Below are 19,829 nucleotides of genomic sequence, written 5' to 3'. Positions count from 1 at the left end.
ACAGTTTATAAAGTGAGACTTACACTCACACCAGCTGCACTGCGGCTATGAAGCATTTCGGTGGCAGAGAGTGTTCTGCAGGTGTGTTATCACCTGGACTTCTCATGAGCTCTTTTTTCCCTCTCAGTAAATGAGGTCAAAGTTTCCTTTATGAATGTTCTTCATATCATTTCCTTCCCACCGAGTAATGCTGTGCTTCACTTACATATCCCCCAAACCCTAAAGAGTTTTTAATCAAGCATCTAAACAACAACTGCTATGTTCTGGCTTGCAAATTTACAACCACGAAATCCCAATGCTTGATAACCTCAAGTTCACCAAACACCAAGTTTAAACATGCTGTGCACATACAAAAAACAAAGACAAAATTCGGAAACAGGTCTAACGTTGCAGCGAGACTTACACCGCACTATCCCAGTCAGCTGAGAGTGATTGTGGACTGACCCAAACAGAACCAAACTTGATAATGAATTAGTCCATGGCTACAAAAAACAAACAAAGACAATGAATTTACTGCATATGAGCTTCTGTGGCTGACCCATGTGGAGATAGATGGTATCTCAGTCCTTTGACTGGTTGAAAAGCAAATGTGACAATCTCCCGTGGGGTCCAGAACCAGACAGCTCAGTAAACAATGTAAAAATTATGATGACAAACTAAGTAAAACCGTATGAGGGAGTTTTACTTATTAGGGAAGTGAACAAATCAACAGCTTGTTGATGACACTGTACTGAGTTTTATTTAAGGAACACTTGGAGATGTTTTTAATATTGTTAGTAACTGATAAAAAAAAAACTGTGGCATTTGGGTGTAGACCTTTTTTCTCTTTCTAAAGTAGGGCGTCAGCTGCTAATAGTAACGTGTTTTTTTAGTCTGTAATATTCAAAACTTCAGAGATTTTTTATCATCTGTGCAACTGATTTCACTTCTGCTCCTCTTTATACTGTGTTTCAGTGTTGGGAAAGAATGACCAACTCAAAAGCCACTTTACTGTTGAATTCAATTTTAAAGATTTAACTCACCATCGGGGAGATTTTACATCATAGTAAATGCATCTAAATCTATACTGACTTCCTTACACTGGTTTGGTTACCCCTGGATCCAGGCTTAAAAGCAGAGGTGATGGAGTTTTTTCAGTGGTGCCCAGTCCCTCAATTATTTTAAAAACCCTTAAAAAACCTGTTTGAGTCTAGTTGAGCATCCTATCCTGGCTTTGATTACGCAAACACACTCTTTCTTGCACAATTAGATATTTGTTGTGTACTTATTGTTGATTTAGCGACTGTTATCTATTGTGTATATTTTGTATAACGTGTACAGCGCCTTGCAGCCGAGGCTGTTTTTGACTTGTCTTATTTATACAAAAGCTGAGGAACAGCGCTGAAAACTAAGAAGCAACTATAGCTACCTTCAGGATGGCATGCTGGTCTGACTCGGGACGGTGCTGATAAGATGACACAAAGGATTTAGGGCTTTACATATTTAAGAAGGGCATGTTTGTAGTAAAATAACTGAAGTGTGAGCACAGGTCTGATGGAGGTGATAGGATATTTCAGCTCTTTCACACCGCTAATCTCTCTGACTTTGTGCAGCGCATGCCCTTATGCAAACCCCACAGGGCAACAAATGCTAAAAACACAACTGCGGGCATTTTTTTTTTTTGCCCACTTCTGTGTTTTAATTGTCGATCATTCTTCTAAATGAAAGCCTCGCTCGTCGGTCATGAGGTTAAACCTGTACGGGGAGTTATAAGGTATTGCAGTGTCAGCTTAAGAAAAAGCACACAGTTTCTCATGCCGGTATAGAAGCTGGAGAAATGAAATCATTCCTCAATCTTGATGTCTAAATATTTCCTCAAACTAAAGTGACTCCTTATCAGCGATGCCAGCGGCCGTGCTGTTCACTATTCATAGGCCCTCAGAGTAAACAGGTAATTAGACATGAAGAGGGGCAGATAGCATCTGTTTTGACGGCATTTGAAACTCTGACTGTATCTCTCAGCGACTCTCTGTGTCTTTCAGCGTCTCTCAGTGTATATGTTCATGCTCATCAGATAAGGAAGCCTGTTGAAGGGTGTAGGGTTGGGAGAGCCATTATTATACTTGCCATTGTGATACCTGCACTTCCGCAGGCTTGAAGAGACATGGTACATTGATTCACAAACACACAAGGCTTAAAAAAACAACTATATCATCTTGTGTTTTTCTTTCTCTTTCGTTCTTCAGGTTTGGTAAGTGCCAGACTGCAGCCTACCTGGATTAACTGGATTTGGCAAGCACATGATGAAAACAGAGAGTAGTTGAAAACATCACTCTCTCATCTGTTTTTCCTCTATTCGAGCTGTTTTTGTTGTTGGGCTTTTTAGGGAATAAACAGGTATAAGGCAATAACTTTATCTTTCAGAGGTCTGATTGCAATACGCATTAAAAAGCACGGTCGCAGAGCCTTTCTCTTCACGGTGGCCAATGATGCTTTGAAAAACAAGCAGATCTTCTTAACAGATGGGGAGAAAACCAACCCTGACCACAAAGACAGCCTTTGTCAGTGCTCCAATATGCCGTGACTGTCTTACAAATTCGTTGGACTTGATAAGGACGTTTAAAACAGCCCTGATCTTCTCATGGGAACACTCATAAACTTCCTTGAATAGTGTAACTGGATCCCTCATGTTACGGACCCTGTAGAACAGCTGCCTTTCTTTCCTCATCAGCAGATACATAACAGCATCCAACTTATCCGATGGCTGACATCGATTGTGTCTAAGTACGTGTCGTGTGTGACAGAGAGAAAGGATGTGGGAGGAGATAGGCATGCTGAGGGAGAAGAGACTTTCCCCCCCCCCCAGTGTACTTTGAGATAAAGATATAAAGTAGTGAGACAGTTTACGGCAGATTAAGGTGATTAGAGAAAACTATAATGAGGACAGAAGACGTGGGTGAGGGGGGCTTTCATTGTGTTGTTCAGATAAACAACCTGTATGTGGAGAAGGGCGAAAACTAAACACTTCAGGGTTACAGCAGAAGTGTACGTGTCCTGCAGCACGCTGGTTTGGAAGAAAGCTCCGCGCTGCCTGCATCTCAAAAAAATCTGATTTATTTTTTTGTCAGCAAACAGTGAATCATGGGCAGGACACACATCTGAAATATCATATTCACCTTTGCACCAATGCTGGAAATAAAATAATAGAATTACCAAGAAGATTAGTGGAACCAACATGAGGTCAATGAAAAGAAATTAAGTACACTGATGCTCAAATGTTTGGGGTCACTACAAATTCCCTGTTTTCATTTAAAAATAATAAAAACACTCAGTCAATCATCGGTGTTCTTAATGACAGTCGGTGATTAAGGCCAATAAAACAATCAAAAACAATCGCTCCCCTTGTCCAGTGGCACACTGAGTTACTTAATGGAAGTTTCCACTGATGCTAGCGTGACTTAAATTTGTTTTGCTGATTAAAGAAGCCACTACAGGAGTGTCTGGTCCATCAGCCTCTGTGGACATCAAAACAGATACAATCATCATAATTAATACTGATCCAAGTTCAACATTGAAAGTATAACAGTCACATAGTTGCGATATGGAAACAACATCACACAATGCACTAAACCCTGACTCTAACCCCATAACCCTGGGAATTCTCGGACACAAAAAAGGACAACACTGAAAATAAAAGACATTCATTCTTACCTGGGGACTGACCTCAATTTGGAAAGGGATGCGGGGTTGATGCCCCGTGCACTTCCTGTTCCTCCTTCGGGTGCGACGGGCTCTATCTCCTCAATCTAACCCCATAACCCTAACTGTACCCTAGTAACCTTAAACCTAGCCACGGGTTACATCCTAACCCCCGACTCTAAACCTCATGGTACCTGCCACCTTTTTTGGATTTTTTTCCTGAGTTTCCTAAAATGTTTTTGTGCTATTATGTAAATAGCACAAATTGGCTCTAACCACAGCAGAAGGGGGAGGCCACAGAGAGCAACTGTACATCAAAGCCTTTAGTTTGAGAAGCAGGCATTTCAGGTTGACCGTGTAGGTTCTCAGTTATCAGGTCATGGTAGTCTTAGAAGGTTAAAAAGAAGTGGACTGGACTTGTTTAAGTTTTTTGAAGACATTTCATCTGTCATCAGAGAGACTTCCACTGGCCTTCTTTTTCAAGCTCTTAGAGCGTTACAGGTCCTTATATAAACAGCTTGGTAAAATGGTTTCTGTAAACTCAGATTGTGTTTGTGAACTTAGTGCACACTATTGTATGAAATCTTAATTCTTGTGTAGAAAACAATAATGTGAGAAGTATTTGCCCCACTCCTTCCTGATTACTTTTTCTTTTGCACGTTTGTCACACTTGAATGGTTCAGATCCATCCTTTAATTTTCAACACAGAGAGATACTATTCACATTCACACCTATGGGCAATTTATAATAATGAATTTACCTAACCCCACTAAGTGCATGTCTTTGGACTGTGGGAGGAATGTGGAGTGCTTGGGGTAAACCCACACAGACGGGGGAAGAATGCAAAGTCCACATAGAAAGGATCGAAGCAGCAAAGCAGCCACAGTCACACACCACCGTGTTTGACTGTTGGTATGATGTTGTTTTTATGAAATGCTGTCAGCATTAAACCAGATGTAGCAGAACTCATACTTCATTTTTTCTTGTCAGTTCACAGAATATTTTCCCAGATGTCTTGGGGATTGTCAAGATGTTTTTTGGTAAATGTGAGACGAGCCTTTGTGTTCTTTTGGGACAGCAGTGGCTTTCATCATGGTACCCATGGATGAGTACCATGCTCGGTCTCTCTCTTATTGTTCAATCATGAACTCTGACGTTAACTGAGACGTGAAGAATGTGATTCTTTAATGTTGCTCTGGGTACTTCTGTGACCTCCTGGATGAGGTGTTGATGTGCTCTTGGAGTAATTTTGGTTCACTGCTTTTCCAAGCTTTCTCCATTTCTGTATAATGGCTCTCACTGTGGTTCACTGCAGAAACTAGAAATAGTTTTATAATCCTTTCCAGACTGATAGATGTCAAATTTGTTTCTCAGCTGTTTGATTGTGTCATAATGTGTTGCTTTTTGAGGTCTTTTAGCCTGCTTTACTTTGTCAGACAGCTTTTATTTAAGTGTTTTCTTGGTTAAGCATGTCTGCCATTAATCAGGCCTGTGTGTGGCAAGTGAACTTAGCTTTTCAAAAAAATAGTGACTTTTTCACAAAGAGTCAGGTAGGTTTGGATATTTTTTCCCCCTTAATAAATAAAAAAGTATATAAAAACTGCATTTTGTATTTACTTGGGTTATCTTTGTCTAATATTAAAATTTGTTTGATTTGAAATATGTAAGAGAGGGAAACAAAGAGAGAGGAGTAGGCTTTCACAGCATTGTGTTTTCACTGTTTAATTTTTAAGAACAGGACTACTTTAAGTTTTTGGGACTGATTTTTTTAGTCATTTAACTGACCAAACTGATGCCTAGGAAACACCACAGCAAATCTTACCAGTTCTAAAATATGAAGGACATTTGTAAAGCCTCTGCTCTAGACCATTTTTAAAGCACTGTTGATATACAGTTAGATCAGGAAGTACTCTACAAGGACAATTAAAAAAACAAAAAATGTTGCCTTTGTACACCAGTGTAGGGACTTAAGATCAAATAATCAGTGTAAAATTTCAGCTTTAATTCAACAAAAGTAAAGGCTCAAAAGTAATGTAATTTAAATGTAAGCATATGACTTTTTTGTTTAAATATTATTATTTGGATGACAATCTTTTGCAGTAACTGACTGCCTGAAAACTAGATCCCGTGTTTCCTGTGTGAGCTGTCAGCCCCTTACTGCTATTTTAATGCTCTACAATAATAATAATAATAATAATAATAATATTAATAATAAGTAATCTTCCTTGTAACTATTAAATAAGAGATACCAACACTTTGACAGCAAGTCAACATCACTGATTGGCGTGCCTGTTATGTCAACCTTTATGTAACAGCGCCCTCTACCGAAACTGTATTACTCTTACAAGTTAAAGGGCTGGTTCACACAAACAGTAGTAAAAAGGTTTTTTGCCGTGTTTGCTTTTCAAATAGAACTATGATATATCAGGACTGTAAAATATGCTACTTTAAATCAAACTCCACTACAAAACCTTTTGCTGTTGTTCTATGAAACAGAACAAACATCTTCCCCAATCTGCAACACTCATTCCCAACACAAATACTCCAGAAAAATCAAACACAAAAGGGCGCCATTTCTCACTTACATGTTTATTTCAGCTCCAGTGTTGCATACTGTAGCAGCATTATCACAATCATTTTGTATTTGCAGGGTCAAACTTTCAAGCATTCCTGTCACTGGAGATGACACTCACTTTTGCGTGTAAAGATCATAAAAATATTTACATTATTCAAATTCCCACATAGAACATCAGCTTTTCTGTTTCAAAATACTTTTGACACTACTTTTATATCTCAGTTATTAACAGATACCTCAAAATCTGAGATTTTCCTCAGCGGATCCAACTAAAAAAAATAATAATAAAATAAAAAAAAGACACAATGTGTGCAACAGACTGAAACATCAATCTACTTTTATATTGAAACATGTTATCCATCCATGTGAAAACAATTCAATATGAATAGTTTATGTAGTCTATTCCAAGTCAACCATATCACTATGTAAAAAATTAGGTTGCACTGTAGTTTTTAAAGATTAATTCAAACTTTTTTTTATGACATTCAAAAGAACAACAACAAAAAATAAAAGTCCAATGGCGTTTGCTCAGAACATCACTGAGCTCCAAACTTGAAGATGTGACTGTAAATCTTAACACTACTGAGTGAAAACTACATCGCAAAAAGTGGAATAAAAATCCACCGCAGGCAGGCACGCAACATCGTGCAGATTAAAAGTAGAATGCATAGGTTGTCTTTGGTTTAGTATCGTTTACCCGACTGTACAAATGTGAGGAATCGGTGGCTGAAGGGGCTGCGAGATCAACGAGAATGCGTCAAACTTTTCCAGAGTAAGAAAAATATCCTCCTTAATTCAAAATAAATACATCTGACTGCTTTCTGGATAACATCAAGGTCTGGCAAAATGACAATAGGCTGAAAAGAGCAGAGAGCACACAGGAAACGTGTAACTACAACAGGATGAGTGAAAATAAAAGAAATAACAATGCCTGCTTACCCTTACTGATGCGATCAAGTTTTTACTGGCCTCATGGTAACAAAGTGTACGTCTGACGTCAAGTCATCACGTTGCACTTTGCATCACAGGGGGTGTGCGTGTTCGGCTAAAGCCGAAGATAAAAATAAAAAAGCATTTTACATACAATGTACAGCTTTAATCTTCACGGTCAGCACGATTCACACGAAAGCTGAACATCACACCAGGCTAACAGAGAGGCTTCTCGGAAATAGTCACCGCTGTGTATTCGTGTTTTGAATACACATAAACAAGCTGCCTGCCTTCAGTAACAGCGAACGATCTTTAAATTGTGCGTGATTCAGATGCACTGCAGTTCTGTGCAGGCAAAAAGCTGGACCGCTACGGCCTACACACCTTCATGCCGAGAGAGAAACGGGATCTCTCAGGGGGCAGGAAGAAAGTATTTAGTATTTAATTTAAAAAATAAAAATAAAAATACAAAACCCCCCAAAACAATCAGGAGAATTGATGCAGATTTATGTGTGCGTTTAACAGATGTGACTGATGCCAATACAAAGAGCCTGTATTCATTCATAATTCATTCTAACAGAATTGTGTGCTTTTCATGATGCAACTTGGACCAAAGAAAATGTAAATATGGGAAGATTTCCTATGTCGAGAACAGAAAAGGAAAAAGGGTTAAGCAGGGTTTTATATGCTTATAAGGCACTTGGAACATGTAGCTGTCCCATCAGCAGAGACGTGCAAATAAAGAATGTGCTGTGATGGTTCTGTGCAAACGCACCCACATACACACATGTTAAGAAAATAAATATAGAGTTCCAATATTAAGAAATAGAAACAACAAACAACATGGGAGAGTTTGGAAAAGCTGGGGTTGGTGAGTTTGTGGACTGGAGGAAGAACAATATCATCTCTTCTACAAGTTTCCATCCATCCATCCATCCATCCATCCATCCATATATATATATATATATATATATATATATAGTGATCTTTGTTGCATATCATGGTTGTGGAACATTATTAACTGAAAAATAACACACTGTTAGGAGTGTTTCTCTCTCTGCCACACCCCCACCATTCTTCCTTGTGCGAAAATGACTCATGTTATTTCATCAGCAGCATGTGGAAAAATACCAAGACCTCTTACACCTTCATGTCGGAGTTTTCTGTCATCAGCCCACCTGTGTGCTGCTCAAACGCACTTTCTGTTAGAGAGGGCGAGGTCCCGCCTCATGCTCCTGAGGCAGCTGCTGCTTTGTCAGGAAGTACTTAAAGAACTCATACACCGACCAGGCGATGGCGGTGGAGGGCATCTGGTATATAACCCGAGCTTGGACCCCTTTGAAGAAGGCTGACAGACCACCGAGCTGGTACACCGTCCTGAAAGCGTTCGCCATACCGGTCAAGTGACCGCTGACATTCATGGAGCTGAGCGCTATGTTCTCTTGTGTGTTGAGCAGTGTTTTGCAGACATCGAGCGGAGTAGTAATTGCTGCGGAAACAGCTCCTGCTGCTGCGCCTGACAATATGTGGCTACCGGGGTGGTAATGTCTGTGAGGGTTTAACTGCTCCTGCATCAGTTCATAGGTGATAAAGTGAACAGCCTGGAAGGGGATGTTCATGGTCAGTTGTGTGCTGTAGCTGCGGTAGAAGGCTCCAACGCCTTCAGTATATGTTACAGTTCGGATGCAGTCCCAAAGTCCTCGATACGGAGAGTTGTACATTTGCATCCTCTGCTTTATCACTGAAAACAGGAAGGGTGTTAGGGTGTTTGATTGCATGTTTTCTATATAATTTCATGCTTTGCACACAATATCTCTGATAAAAAAGGTAAAAAACAACAACAACAACAACCATAAAGTGATTTATTAGCCCTTCTTTTTTTTAAGAACTCTAATTTTAAGCAGGAATGCGGTGCAAGTCTGAGAAAACTTTACTTAGAGAGAAATAAAAAGCACACACTACTTTAATCTGCGTATTAAAATTCATTCAGTGCATTTGCTAAAGTAAATTTTCAGGTGCACTTTGTACAACAGCTAAGCTGAGCGGGACAGAGGGAAAAAGTGCATTCATACACAGATAACTCTTATTAGAAGGATTAGTGACAAAGGACAAAATACCAACACTGTTAAAAGGCAAAGAAGTACCTTGTTAGGAAATGTTCTCAGTTCTTACCTTCAGCTGGATTCATGACTGCATCGTGAAGAACAGTTGCCACACTACCAGCCACACCTATTCAAACAAACACACGTTGACACGTCAAATATCTGAAACAGTAATAAAAAGAAAACATCCCCATATCAGTTTATGACTAATATCACCCTTATTTTTGGCATTTTAGTAAAGGCTGTGCTGGATTACCATTCTTACTAAAAAAAGACACTGGCTTAAATGGCATATCCCAATCATAACACACGCTGTTTGGATTTCTCGTGTTTGCGATTGGGATTTGTCCCAGCCACTGTAAACAGGATATGACTTCTCCTAACTCAGCTCCTCCAAGTCTTGTGATGCTTAGTCTACGGTAAAAGCAGTCAGTGTAGATAGTCAAGTGGTTTGTGTTGAGATGCAGAAACTCGTACCATTGGCTAAATGGCTGTTGCCGCCGCTCTGAATGATGTCGCTCAGTGAGCGTTTCATTCGTTCGTAGCAGGCAAAGTAGAGTGCATGGGCAGGCCCCGCTCCAATCATAGTGATGTTGAGACCTCTCAGCGGCCTGAAGATCCCCTCAGTCCGGATGATCCTTTTCAGAGCCTCGTACACACTCTTGTACTGTGCATTTGGGTCGGGTTGCAGGCTCTGCATCCTTGTCTGAAGAAAATAATAAAGATCGCTTATCATTTATTCCAGCACAACAGTTACATTATCCAACTAAGGTCTTGGTATGAACGCACAAGTGTGGCCTTAAAATCAGCACCTGATATAAGCCAAATCATTGCTATTGGGCATATTTGTCCTTGTAAGTGTTATATTTTTCTGACAGTAAGTGCTCCTGGCAGTGTCACAGCCTGAGTCTGAGTGATTTCTATCTCTCCCAGGCTGGCGTAGGAGGCTGTGGCAGCTCTTTGTTTTACTCCATCATGCCAAGTTCTCTGGACAACACAAAGCATGTTTGTATTTGCGGGGCGATCTAGGGCTGGCTCAGGAGATAGGCCAAGTCTATCTTCCTCAGCATGTTCCCCTGTGTTTCCTTCCTTTGGGTTGACAATAAAATATCAATTACATTTCCGCAGGACACAGATTTGGGAACTTTGGGCATATAAAACTTGGCAGCGCAATTTTCGTTTAAGCTTGTTCCACTGCATTTACACACAAGAAGACAAAACTGTCTGCTTAAAACAGAGGAACTGATATGAATGGTTAGTCACACACCATCAGGAGAGGAACTGAGAGGTAATTTAATTGGTCTTGTTTTAAACCCCCAACTTCTTCTGAACATTAAATAATGCTGGGTACACAATAACCACAAGCAGCAAATGTTTTAGATTTTTGTGGTAACTTTTTGAATACATGATAAAAACATCTGAAGTGCAACACATAACTCTTTTCTGCTGTAACCAAATCCAAGAGATCAATTCTGGAAATTAACTGACTAAGGTTCAGCATCATGCTAGGAAACATTACAAATAAGGGATTTTAAACCAGCCCGGGAATTTGTATTTAGAATTGAAACTGTGAAATGAAAACTGGGGAATAACACTATTTAACCTTCCAATACTAATAATGCATCACACTCAGTACCTGTGTAGTACGAAGCTTAAAAAGCAGGGTTGTCAAACATAAGGTCTGGAGGTCATAATTGGCCTGGCAAAGACTCCAATCTGGCCCACTGGATGGCTTTAAGAAGTGTGTGTTTGTGTGTGTGTGTTGTACATTTTACTGTATTTTCTTAAGTTTTACAACTTTTTCAATTGATAAAGACCTCAGTTTTTCAAGTATCTACTACATTTACTACAGAAATGTTCTACCATAGAAATAAAAGTACATTATTATGACTACAGGAAAGTATTAAAACAGATATTTTTTACTTATTTTACATATATATCACATTAAAAAAATACAAATTTTGATGAAACTGCACTGATATAAAGACATCAGGGATTACATGTTTAGTTAAATGTCTTTACACTGACACAAAGTGGAGTTTCACTGGTCTCACCCACTTAAGATCAAAGTGGGCTGCATGTGGCCCATGGTGTAAAATGGATGGATAAGAAAGATCTGCAGCTATGAACTCAAAATGAGACTAAATGCAAAAACTGTCCAACAGTGGAGATGATTTTTTAAAGCAGATTATATTATAATGGTGTTTTCAGGTACTAGTAAAAAAAAAAAAAAAAAAAAAAAAAATAGGTGGTTCATGGTCTTATATATATATATATCTTTTACTATGGTCAGCTGATGTAATACAACAATCCCCAGAAGCAAATATCGATGCGGCCTTTATGATGTGCTGAAAGAAAACATGACCATTGATGGCTTACACTGTCCTGTCTTTTAGTTTAGCTTTGTCTGTTGTGATTCTGTGGCCGTTTACTAATCAACACTTGAGAAACGCAACTGCACACACACACACACACACACCCTTTGCTGTGTGAGGCTGATTCCGAATGTGTGCAACAAAGATAAGACACCCCTCCTAGCAGTAACAGAAGCCCCTCCCTGATTCCCAGATGAGTCTCATGTTTTACTGGAAGACTGAAACATACAGTGAGTGGATTGTCAGCCTGATTCGCCAGGCTTGAAATTCAAAATAACACCATTAGTCATTCTGCAACTCGCATTTCAAAACCTATGTGAAACATACCACACAGCTTCCTAATTTGAGTTTGTTAACTAGAAATAAAGTACAGTGTGCTCTGAATCCAATCTCTTAAAATCTCATCTGTCTTTTTTGTGTAATGTGGAAAACGTAAATGGGTTAAAATGGAAAATTTCAAAACTGTATAAAGCCTGGACCGAGCAAGTGCATCCACAGCTCTCTGCGCTTGTGAAAACTTTGAAAAGTCAAGAGGAAGCAGCAACAAGGCTTGTGCAACAAAGGGCCTACAGGTCAGTGTGGAAATATGTCAAGACTATCACACTGTGGGGAAAGAGGATTGAGTGTCTTTTATGGATTATGCTAATCAAGCTGTCTGTGCCGAATCAAAATTATTGTTAGGAGACTGCAGCACTACAAAATAAAGCACCATCAATACAATGCCACTCTGTTAGAAAATAACTGGTGAGCAGGATTTAGAGAGGAATGAAAGGAACAAAGTTCACCACACCTAAACCGCCCAGTTTACTATTTACTTTACAGATGCAAGTTTTTTTAACAAAACTGGACCCTCATTTCATTATGTTACTGAACACTTACCTTTAGGTGTTAGTTTCAACATGGCATTAATGGGAGGGACAAATGACTTTCGTCTCTTTATAAACTTGTCTGGTAACTATCAAGTGTACAACCAAAACAGGTTAGACAATTAAAAATCCAGTCATTCCTACTCATGACTTACTGTCATTGTGTTTAGATGAAACTAAATAATCTGTACTCATTATTGTTCCAAAGAGTCAGTAATTTAATCCTTTATTGCTTCACGTTCACCTTTTGCCTGCACTAGATCAGTTTTACACAAAGCTAAAAAATAAAAGGCAAATAAAATGTTCTTGGCTTGCCATTTGTCATTACTAGTTATTATTGGTATTAGTAGTAGTAGTAGTAGTAGTATTATATAAATAGCAGTCAAGATCAAACATGGGCTTTCTCATTCTAATGGAGTGTAACTGCTGTATGAAATGTATATTGTGTTCATTATTTTCTTCCTGTGCTAATAGATGGTGATGCCTGTAATAATGTGAGAAACCAAGATCACACGCTGTGTTAAAATGTTCTGTCTGAACAGCAGCCCACATTTAACCAAAAGTAGCAAACACATCAAATACTCATATTTGAAAACAGAGAAAATAACTGGGAGCATTCACAGTTTCGAAAATTGTGCCAAATTATAAGCCAATGTCATTATTATTCTTGTACTGACTTACAAAATATATAAACTAATAAATTTGCATCTATCGTGTAGTGTGTTTGTTTCCCTTAAACAAGCAGAGACAACTACAGCTGCTTCAACGAGTCTGAAGAACACAGACCAGCTTTATTGTTAGACCAACAGCTTTAACCTGGTAGAAGGGTCATCACGACCCAGCGAAGGTCACAAACCAAACAGTGGGTTAGATTTGTACATAACACCTGTTTACTGCCACACACACTGTATATAACGAGTGTATATGCACTTTGAAGCTCTATGTAGACTGCAGTACAATAATAACCACATTATCAAACACAGTTTGGTAGGACTCTGTTAGCCTTTATTAATTAGTGATATCATCTAGTCGGGGTGGCAGGGTGTGTGGGACCACAAGTGTGCTTTTAAGTGCACTACAGAGTAATAACTTACAGAAAGGTGTTTATAAATCTTGCCTTAAATATTGGGAAAAAGTCTGATATGTGATGTAACCACACTTCAGACCTGACCTTTACTTTGCCTACAACGACTGTGGGAATACCTAACTTGCTTCACTGGCTGAAAATAAAACCGTGATTATGAACTTTGCTTTAACCTTGCTAATATGTGCCTCTTATGAATTAAGGTTACACCGGGCGTTGAGGAAGCTTCACATGTTAGCAAGTTAATCGTTGTATCGAGCAGGAAGCAAAAAAAAAAAAAAGAAAAGAAAAGAAAAGAAAAGAAAAGAAAAAAAGAAACGAAACTGTTTGTACTTGATTGGTTTAACTATCATATTTCTTTACTCTGATTTACTTCATGCGAGCCTGTGAAACTAGTTTGTTCAGTCAGCTCGTACCACGAAGGCTAACACCAAGGCTAACCGAGGATGGGCAGCCCGGAGATTTTATAGCTAGCGCTCGTTAGCGAGCTATGGTAGACAGTCGGGACAGTTAGCGCTGCTCTGGAGCTTGTTGGTGAATGATCTGTGGCGGCGAAGCAAGTGTGAACTTGTGCTTCGCGGTGAGTTACCTTGACAGAGTCCACGGGGTACATCACTGTGTGCTCCAGTATGCCAGCCACTGCTCCCGCTGTCATGTGGGTCGTCACGGAGACATGAGGTGGCAAGCTCTCGTAGTCCCCGTCACTGTTGAAAGGCTCCTCGTCTTTGCTTTTGTTCTGCGACATATCCAGCGTTGCCACCACACGGTCCGAGCACAACTCCATGCGTGGGGAGCTCTACCAGAAGCTCTCCCTTACCAGACAACACTCAAGAGAGGTAACGGCGGCATGGATAACCACAACATCATCACTACTGGAGTTCCAGCGCCCATGTGACGCAACGACCGAGGGCGTGGTTGTATTAATATGGACCACTCGCGTTTCATGTCGTTAATGTTCGGGCGGGATCTTTGCTTTAGGCGACCAATGAAAACTTTCCATGCCAGATTCTTCTCACACTCAACAGCCCCACTGTTACAAGTTGTCCATCCATGCTGGATTTCCTTCTCAGTTTTTGAATGGGTTTGACAAAAGTGCAATCTCATAGTCCAGCTTGACTAGATAAGTAGGTGTGGCTTACCTATCAGGCAGCATATGTGCAATAACCATGAGGGAAATCGTCTTATGTCAAAGGGAAGTTATCTAAAAGTCGTGGTCTCTCTACACCGCATATGGCGCTATCACATAGTACTTGAAAAACCGACTTTAGTACACAAACAGGATCACTTATCCTTCCAGGAAATGCCACATAAATATGAAATGAACGCTCATTTAAGAAATAACTCTTCTTTATATTTTACTAATTATTTGAACTGTGCATGTTACATAACTCGCAATTACAGCTCTGAAACACAACTGGAGAAGCAAAAGAAGGGCGACATCTGTATTTGTTATTCAGCAAAAGAAACACAGAAGTGCACATCTTTTTTGTTTTTATCTTAAGTGATATCTTAGCTGCTGCTTTAGCGTCACTATTGTAATGTAGTGCTCATTGAACCTTTGATAACACATGTTTGCCCAACTGGAGGGAAGGAAGAAAAGCTCTTTTTTAAAACATTATTTTAACACAAACCACCCTCACCTGCCGTTTTAAATCTGAGCATACAGATCTGCACACATCATCCGTGTTTCACGTCATGTGGATAGTCTTATGAAATAGCCTACAGTTAAAGCAGAAGCTTCAGAAAATAGCTGCTTTACACACACGCGCTTGAGTTCCAGTTCCCAAAAAAAGTGTAACATTGTTGTCAAACTGTTGGACTACCTCACAGGTTCCTTCCATTTGCTTTAGTCCAAGGACCCCGCTGGAGGCCAGTTATTTAAACCAATTCCTTGTTTTTTCATTACATCTTCTACTCTTAATTATTTATATGTCTTTAGATACTGTATACCTGTCTCATGTTGCAGGACAGAAGTTTCAAATTCACTTTGATATTCCACTAGATCCCAGTGTGTGCAGCGGTTATCACTGGATTCAGCTGCTCTTAAGAGTTACTGGTCAGGCCACCCCACCCTCTGATTGACATCACAGGGAGTGATCTGAACAAGAACAACTGCTTTTTAAAAAAAATTTCTGAGCCATTAATCGGTCACACAATAGCATTTTTAAGGGATTTGTCTTCAATCAAAACAAAAACATCGTAATCATACCTATAAAAATGAGTTAAACTGTCCCATGTTACGTACTATTGACTGAAACTTAAGCTCAATGGGGAAAAGCATATTGCATCACTGAGGGTGTGTTTGTGAGGCACGGTGACATCCCAGTGACTCAGCAATATAAGAACCTTAAAGAGCCACTTGTTTTCAGGGTGCCGTTACAGCTGTTGTTCACATATCACATACCACAAAAAGGTTAACATGAACAGGTAGTGTACCAATAAAACATGAACTTTTAAAGCTACAGCTGGTTATTACAATGCTGAAGGTGGGAGACCAGAGACATGATGCAGCAAAAAGCAGAAAGAAAATGACCAGCCTGCCTTTTGTACTTCACAAACTGTTGCATGTAATCATGTCAGTCTTTGTTAATAACAGACTAATAATATCAACAGTATATATAATACTAATATTGAGACACGAGTTCAGTCTGAGAGGTTACTTCACAGCAAACAAACGTGGGAGTTTAGAACATGTTTTGAATTCTAGCAAAAGTGGCAATGAATTTATCTTCCACTCAAAGCAACAATAAGCGAGTGCATTAGTTTATGTTACTATTGGAGTGTCTGCTGAGGACTTCAAACACCACATGGCTCATTTGCTTTGTTCTCAAGACAGGTCACATTGATTTTGCATTGTGTGCATGACTTTGTTTGCTTGGAAACAAATCCAAGAGTGGAATATTCTCAGTGATGCAGCAGTTACAGCCTTGTAACAGAGCAGATATCCAACACAACAATGCCAGACTGTGGCTTGGAAACACTATTTTTTAAATTAAGTATTTGCATGGTGACACAGCAGTTTCTGCAGAGGGTGGCATGAATGCCCCTCTGATGATCCTCCTTTGGCTCTCGCTCTCTGGGGCCTCTGGATGTCGAAGCCTGGATCTCCTCCATGCCTGCTTCATGCCCTGGGGGACAGGCCTATGGCTCCCCACACCCTCTAGCACAGACCTTCCCAAAGTGGGGGGCCTGCCCCCTATGGGGGGGGGGGGCGGTATGAAAAGGGAAACAAAACAAAACAAAACCAAAAAAAACAAGGCTTCGACGAACGCAAAGCAGGAGATGAAGCATCGCTGAATATGTTTCCAAACCAACTTCATTCTAAGCCAAAGACTAGAAAATATGGTGAAGCAAATCTTCCCTTTGGTTTCACCTGCTCAAGTGCCAGGTAGGTCTCCCTGCATAATTGGTTTTCCCTTGTCGGCAGCAGCGCTGGGCTCTTCAAATCATGGACAAATAGTATCCCACATTCTTGATTTTTAATTCACAAACACTTGTTGTAATGACTAACTACTCCTGACATTTTGGAGACGTTAGCTCTTTATACAGTAAAGTTACAGTGGCTGATCCTGCCACGATTTGTTCCCTGGTTCAAATCACGGACAAACAGTATCCCACAGCTGTTTATGTTTTTGAACCGATTTTGCACAGAGAGGCATTTTTTGAAAAATGTATTGATAGCAATGTTGAATATTATTACACAGGAAACTACATGTAAAACAATTACACCATGATGCCTCTGCCTTTCTAAATGGAGGGACAGTAACTGCGTGTGTATATGTAAGTATGTAAAAACTGAATATAGTCAGATTATCAGTATTTTGTCTCTATCTGCCATTGTGCAATTCATCTCATGTAAACAATAACGATGCACAGCGTGACGTGAGAAAAGGCACATACCTTTGACGTTGCATGATGAACTCTGTATTCCTCGTCCAAACGCAAAAAATGAGTTTTAAAAAATCTCCGTTTTCGGTGATTCGAAACGCCGTTTAAGTGTGGACGAAACAGCTGCGTTTTCAAAAAATAGGTGTGGACGTAGTGTAAAAGAGTTAGTAGTTTATTTTATTACTACCTGTCATTTATTGCAGATTACTTGTATTTGTTTAATTGTTTACTAAATGTTTGAGGTGTGAAATAAACCACAACGGAGCAAAATGGGTGTGTGTGGTTGGAGGATGTGTTTGTGCGTGCGTGTGCGCGTGCATGGAGGCGGGGGGCACGAACATTTTTCTTGTAAAACAGCAGCAAAAAAAAGTTTGAGAATCACTGCTCTAGCAGATTGTTACATGGAGAAACCTTTTGAATACCAGCGCGCTGATCCACACAGGTGTGCACACAGGTGCTCATTGTTCATAGACACAAACTACACTTTTCTTAGCTGCTACCTCAAAGCACATTGTGCGCTGTCGGTCCTGCGTGCTGCACAAAAACATTTATTTTTTTTAGTATTTACTGTTATTTACACTTAGCTAGATTCATGCAGTGGTTTTGTGTTTATTATGTTGCTCTCTATTTTGCTTTTTTCCTCTCTCAACAGGTGATTCAGGAGATCTTTTCTTTTTAAGTGCCCTTTCTCACCGTCCCGTTCCCCTCTGTTTTTCTTTTGCTTCCTCTCTTTCTTTCTCCCTTTCCTACCTCCCAGCCATGTCTGTCCCGTCAGCAATAGCGGTTTTTGATACGGGCGACATGGGCGGTTGCCCGGGGCGGCATCGTGGTGGGGGCGGCATCACGGGCATCGGCAAAAAAACAAAAAAAAACAAAAACAAAAAAAACATTGCTCGTACTCATGCTGCCCCATTTGCTGGGAGTAAGGGCGCCCTCCGTTTGCGAGGTGCGCCTGCTGCTTGCTGCACAGGGAGGAGAGGGCGGGGCGGCGGGGTATTCACTGGCTGGCTGGAGCAGCATCTAATAACCAACTCGCAAAACAAAACAAAATAAAAACAAACCAACAAACACGAAACACCAGACATTATGATACAGACTTATAATTTGCACCGATGTTTTTTTTTCGAAATTCTATACGCGAAAAGTGAGCACGAGAGCCCTCGGTGTGCCTGCTCGCTGCTGAAGTCAAAGTAAACTTTATTGTCATCTCCGCTACACACAGTCCAGTATATAGAGAGACGAGACGACGAGGCTCCAGTTACAGCAGTGCAAGTAAACAAACAATAAATATAAGAAGAGTAAGAAAAGGTCTATTAGGTTATGTTGTGGCGATCCTCGGGTTGAGGGATTTGTGTTCATACTGGAGTGCAAAATTAAAACCAATGTAAGATGGACAAGAAAAGTTCAAAGCCATCAGGTGCTCAGTTTAGAAAAAATAGAAAAGAAGAGGAAGAGAAACGAGCAAAAGATACAGGTAAGCAGATGTGTCATTGGATAATGGCAGGTCATCCTGAAACAATCAGAATCAGAATACTTTATTAATCCCAAGGAAATTATGTGGATTTCAGTTGCTCCAAAAAGAAATGGTAAAAATAGTAACAGTAACAGACTAAACTCCAAACAATACATTGTTACAGATTTTAATATTAATTAGTCATTGTCAGTTGTTGATTTGTCCTGTTCTCATTGTATGACGAATTATGATGGCTGTTTGCATACTATGCATACTCTCTCTCTCTTCATAAGTGTGTGTGTTTCTCTGGTGAAATGTTGTGTGTTCGCCCGGGGCGCCAAACAGGCTAGGACCGCCACTGCCCATCAGTAACAACTAAAAATAAAATAAAAAAAAAAAGAATAATAAAGGTTGATCAAATGGACCAATACGGCGAGGCCTTGATGATCCACTTGGTAAAGTAAATCCGTTGGGCATCTTTGTTGGCCTTCAGACAACAATTTTGATTACTAAAGAACCAAACGGGACAGACAAAAAACAACAACAAAAAAAACCTTCTGCAGCCCTGTGGCCATTATTGGCTACATGCTGATTATTACCATTGATTGATTTCCCCCCCCCCCCCATGCAGCTTTTAAACAGGAAATAAGTTTAAAAACCACATTTGGTGAATAAAAGAGGACAGAGAGGTCTGTGTTCACATTACTCCCAAAGACCACGAAATTTACATTTAATCCAAAAGATAATAAAAAAGATCAGAATAGCATAAAATTTTTATTACTGGGTTGCAGTGTCACATTTATTTCACATTCATTTGTGAAAACATTTCATTATATAAATAATGGGGCATGTGCTCTTGTTTACAATCCCCCCCCCCC

General features: G+C 39.9%; 1 protein-coding gene across 1 annotated transcript; it reads right to left on the bottom strand.

The window, feature by feature from the left end:
• Positions 1 to 37: 37 nt before the first annotated feature.
• Positions 38 to 15,985, bottom strand: slc25a37 (solute carrier family 25 member 37). The gene is made up of 4 exons (XM_005922647.3): positions 14,200 to 15,985; positions 9,763 to 9,991; positions 9,356 to 9,412; positions 38 to 8,924 (listed from the first exon to the last, which is right to left on the bottom strand). The coding sequence occupies exons 1-4, from the start codon at positions 14,392 to 14,394 to the stop codon at positions 8,389 to 8,391; spliced, it is 1,017 nt and encodes a 338-aa protein (XP_005922709.1). The 5' UTR covers positions 14,395 to 15,985; the 3' UTR covers positions 38 to 8,388.
• Between the last annotated feature and the right edge of the window lie 3,844 nt (positions 15,986 to 19,829).

Source organism: Haplochromis burtoni, unplaced genomic scaffold (genome assembly GCF_018398535.1).
Source record: "Haplochromis burtoni strain Fernald_Lab_line unplaced genomic scaffold, NCSU_Asbu1 Contig_62, whole genome shotgun sequence".
Classification (NCBI taxonomy): Eukaryota; Metazoa; Chordata; class Actinopteri; order Cichliformes; family Cichlidae; genus Haplochromis; species Haplochromis burtoni.
Note: the sequence above shows the minus strand (reverse complement) of the source record. Positions and strands in the feature narration are given on the sequence as shown.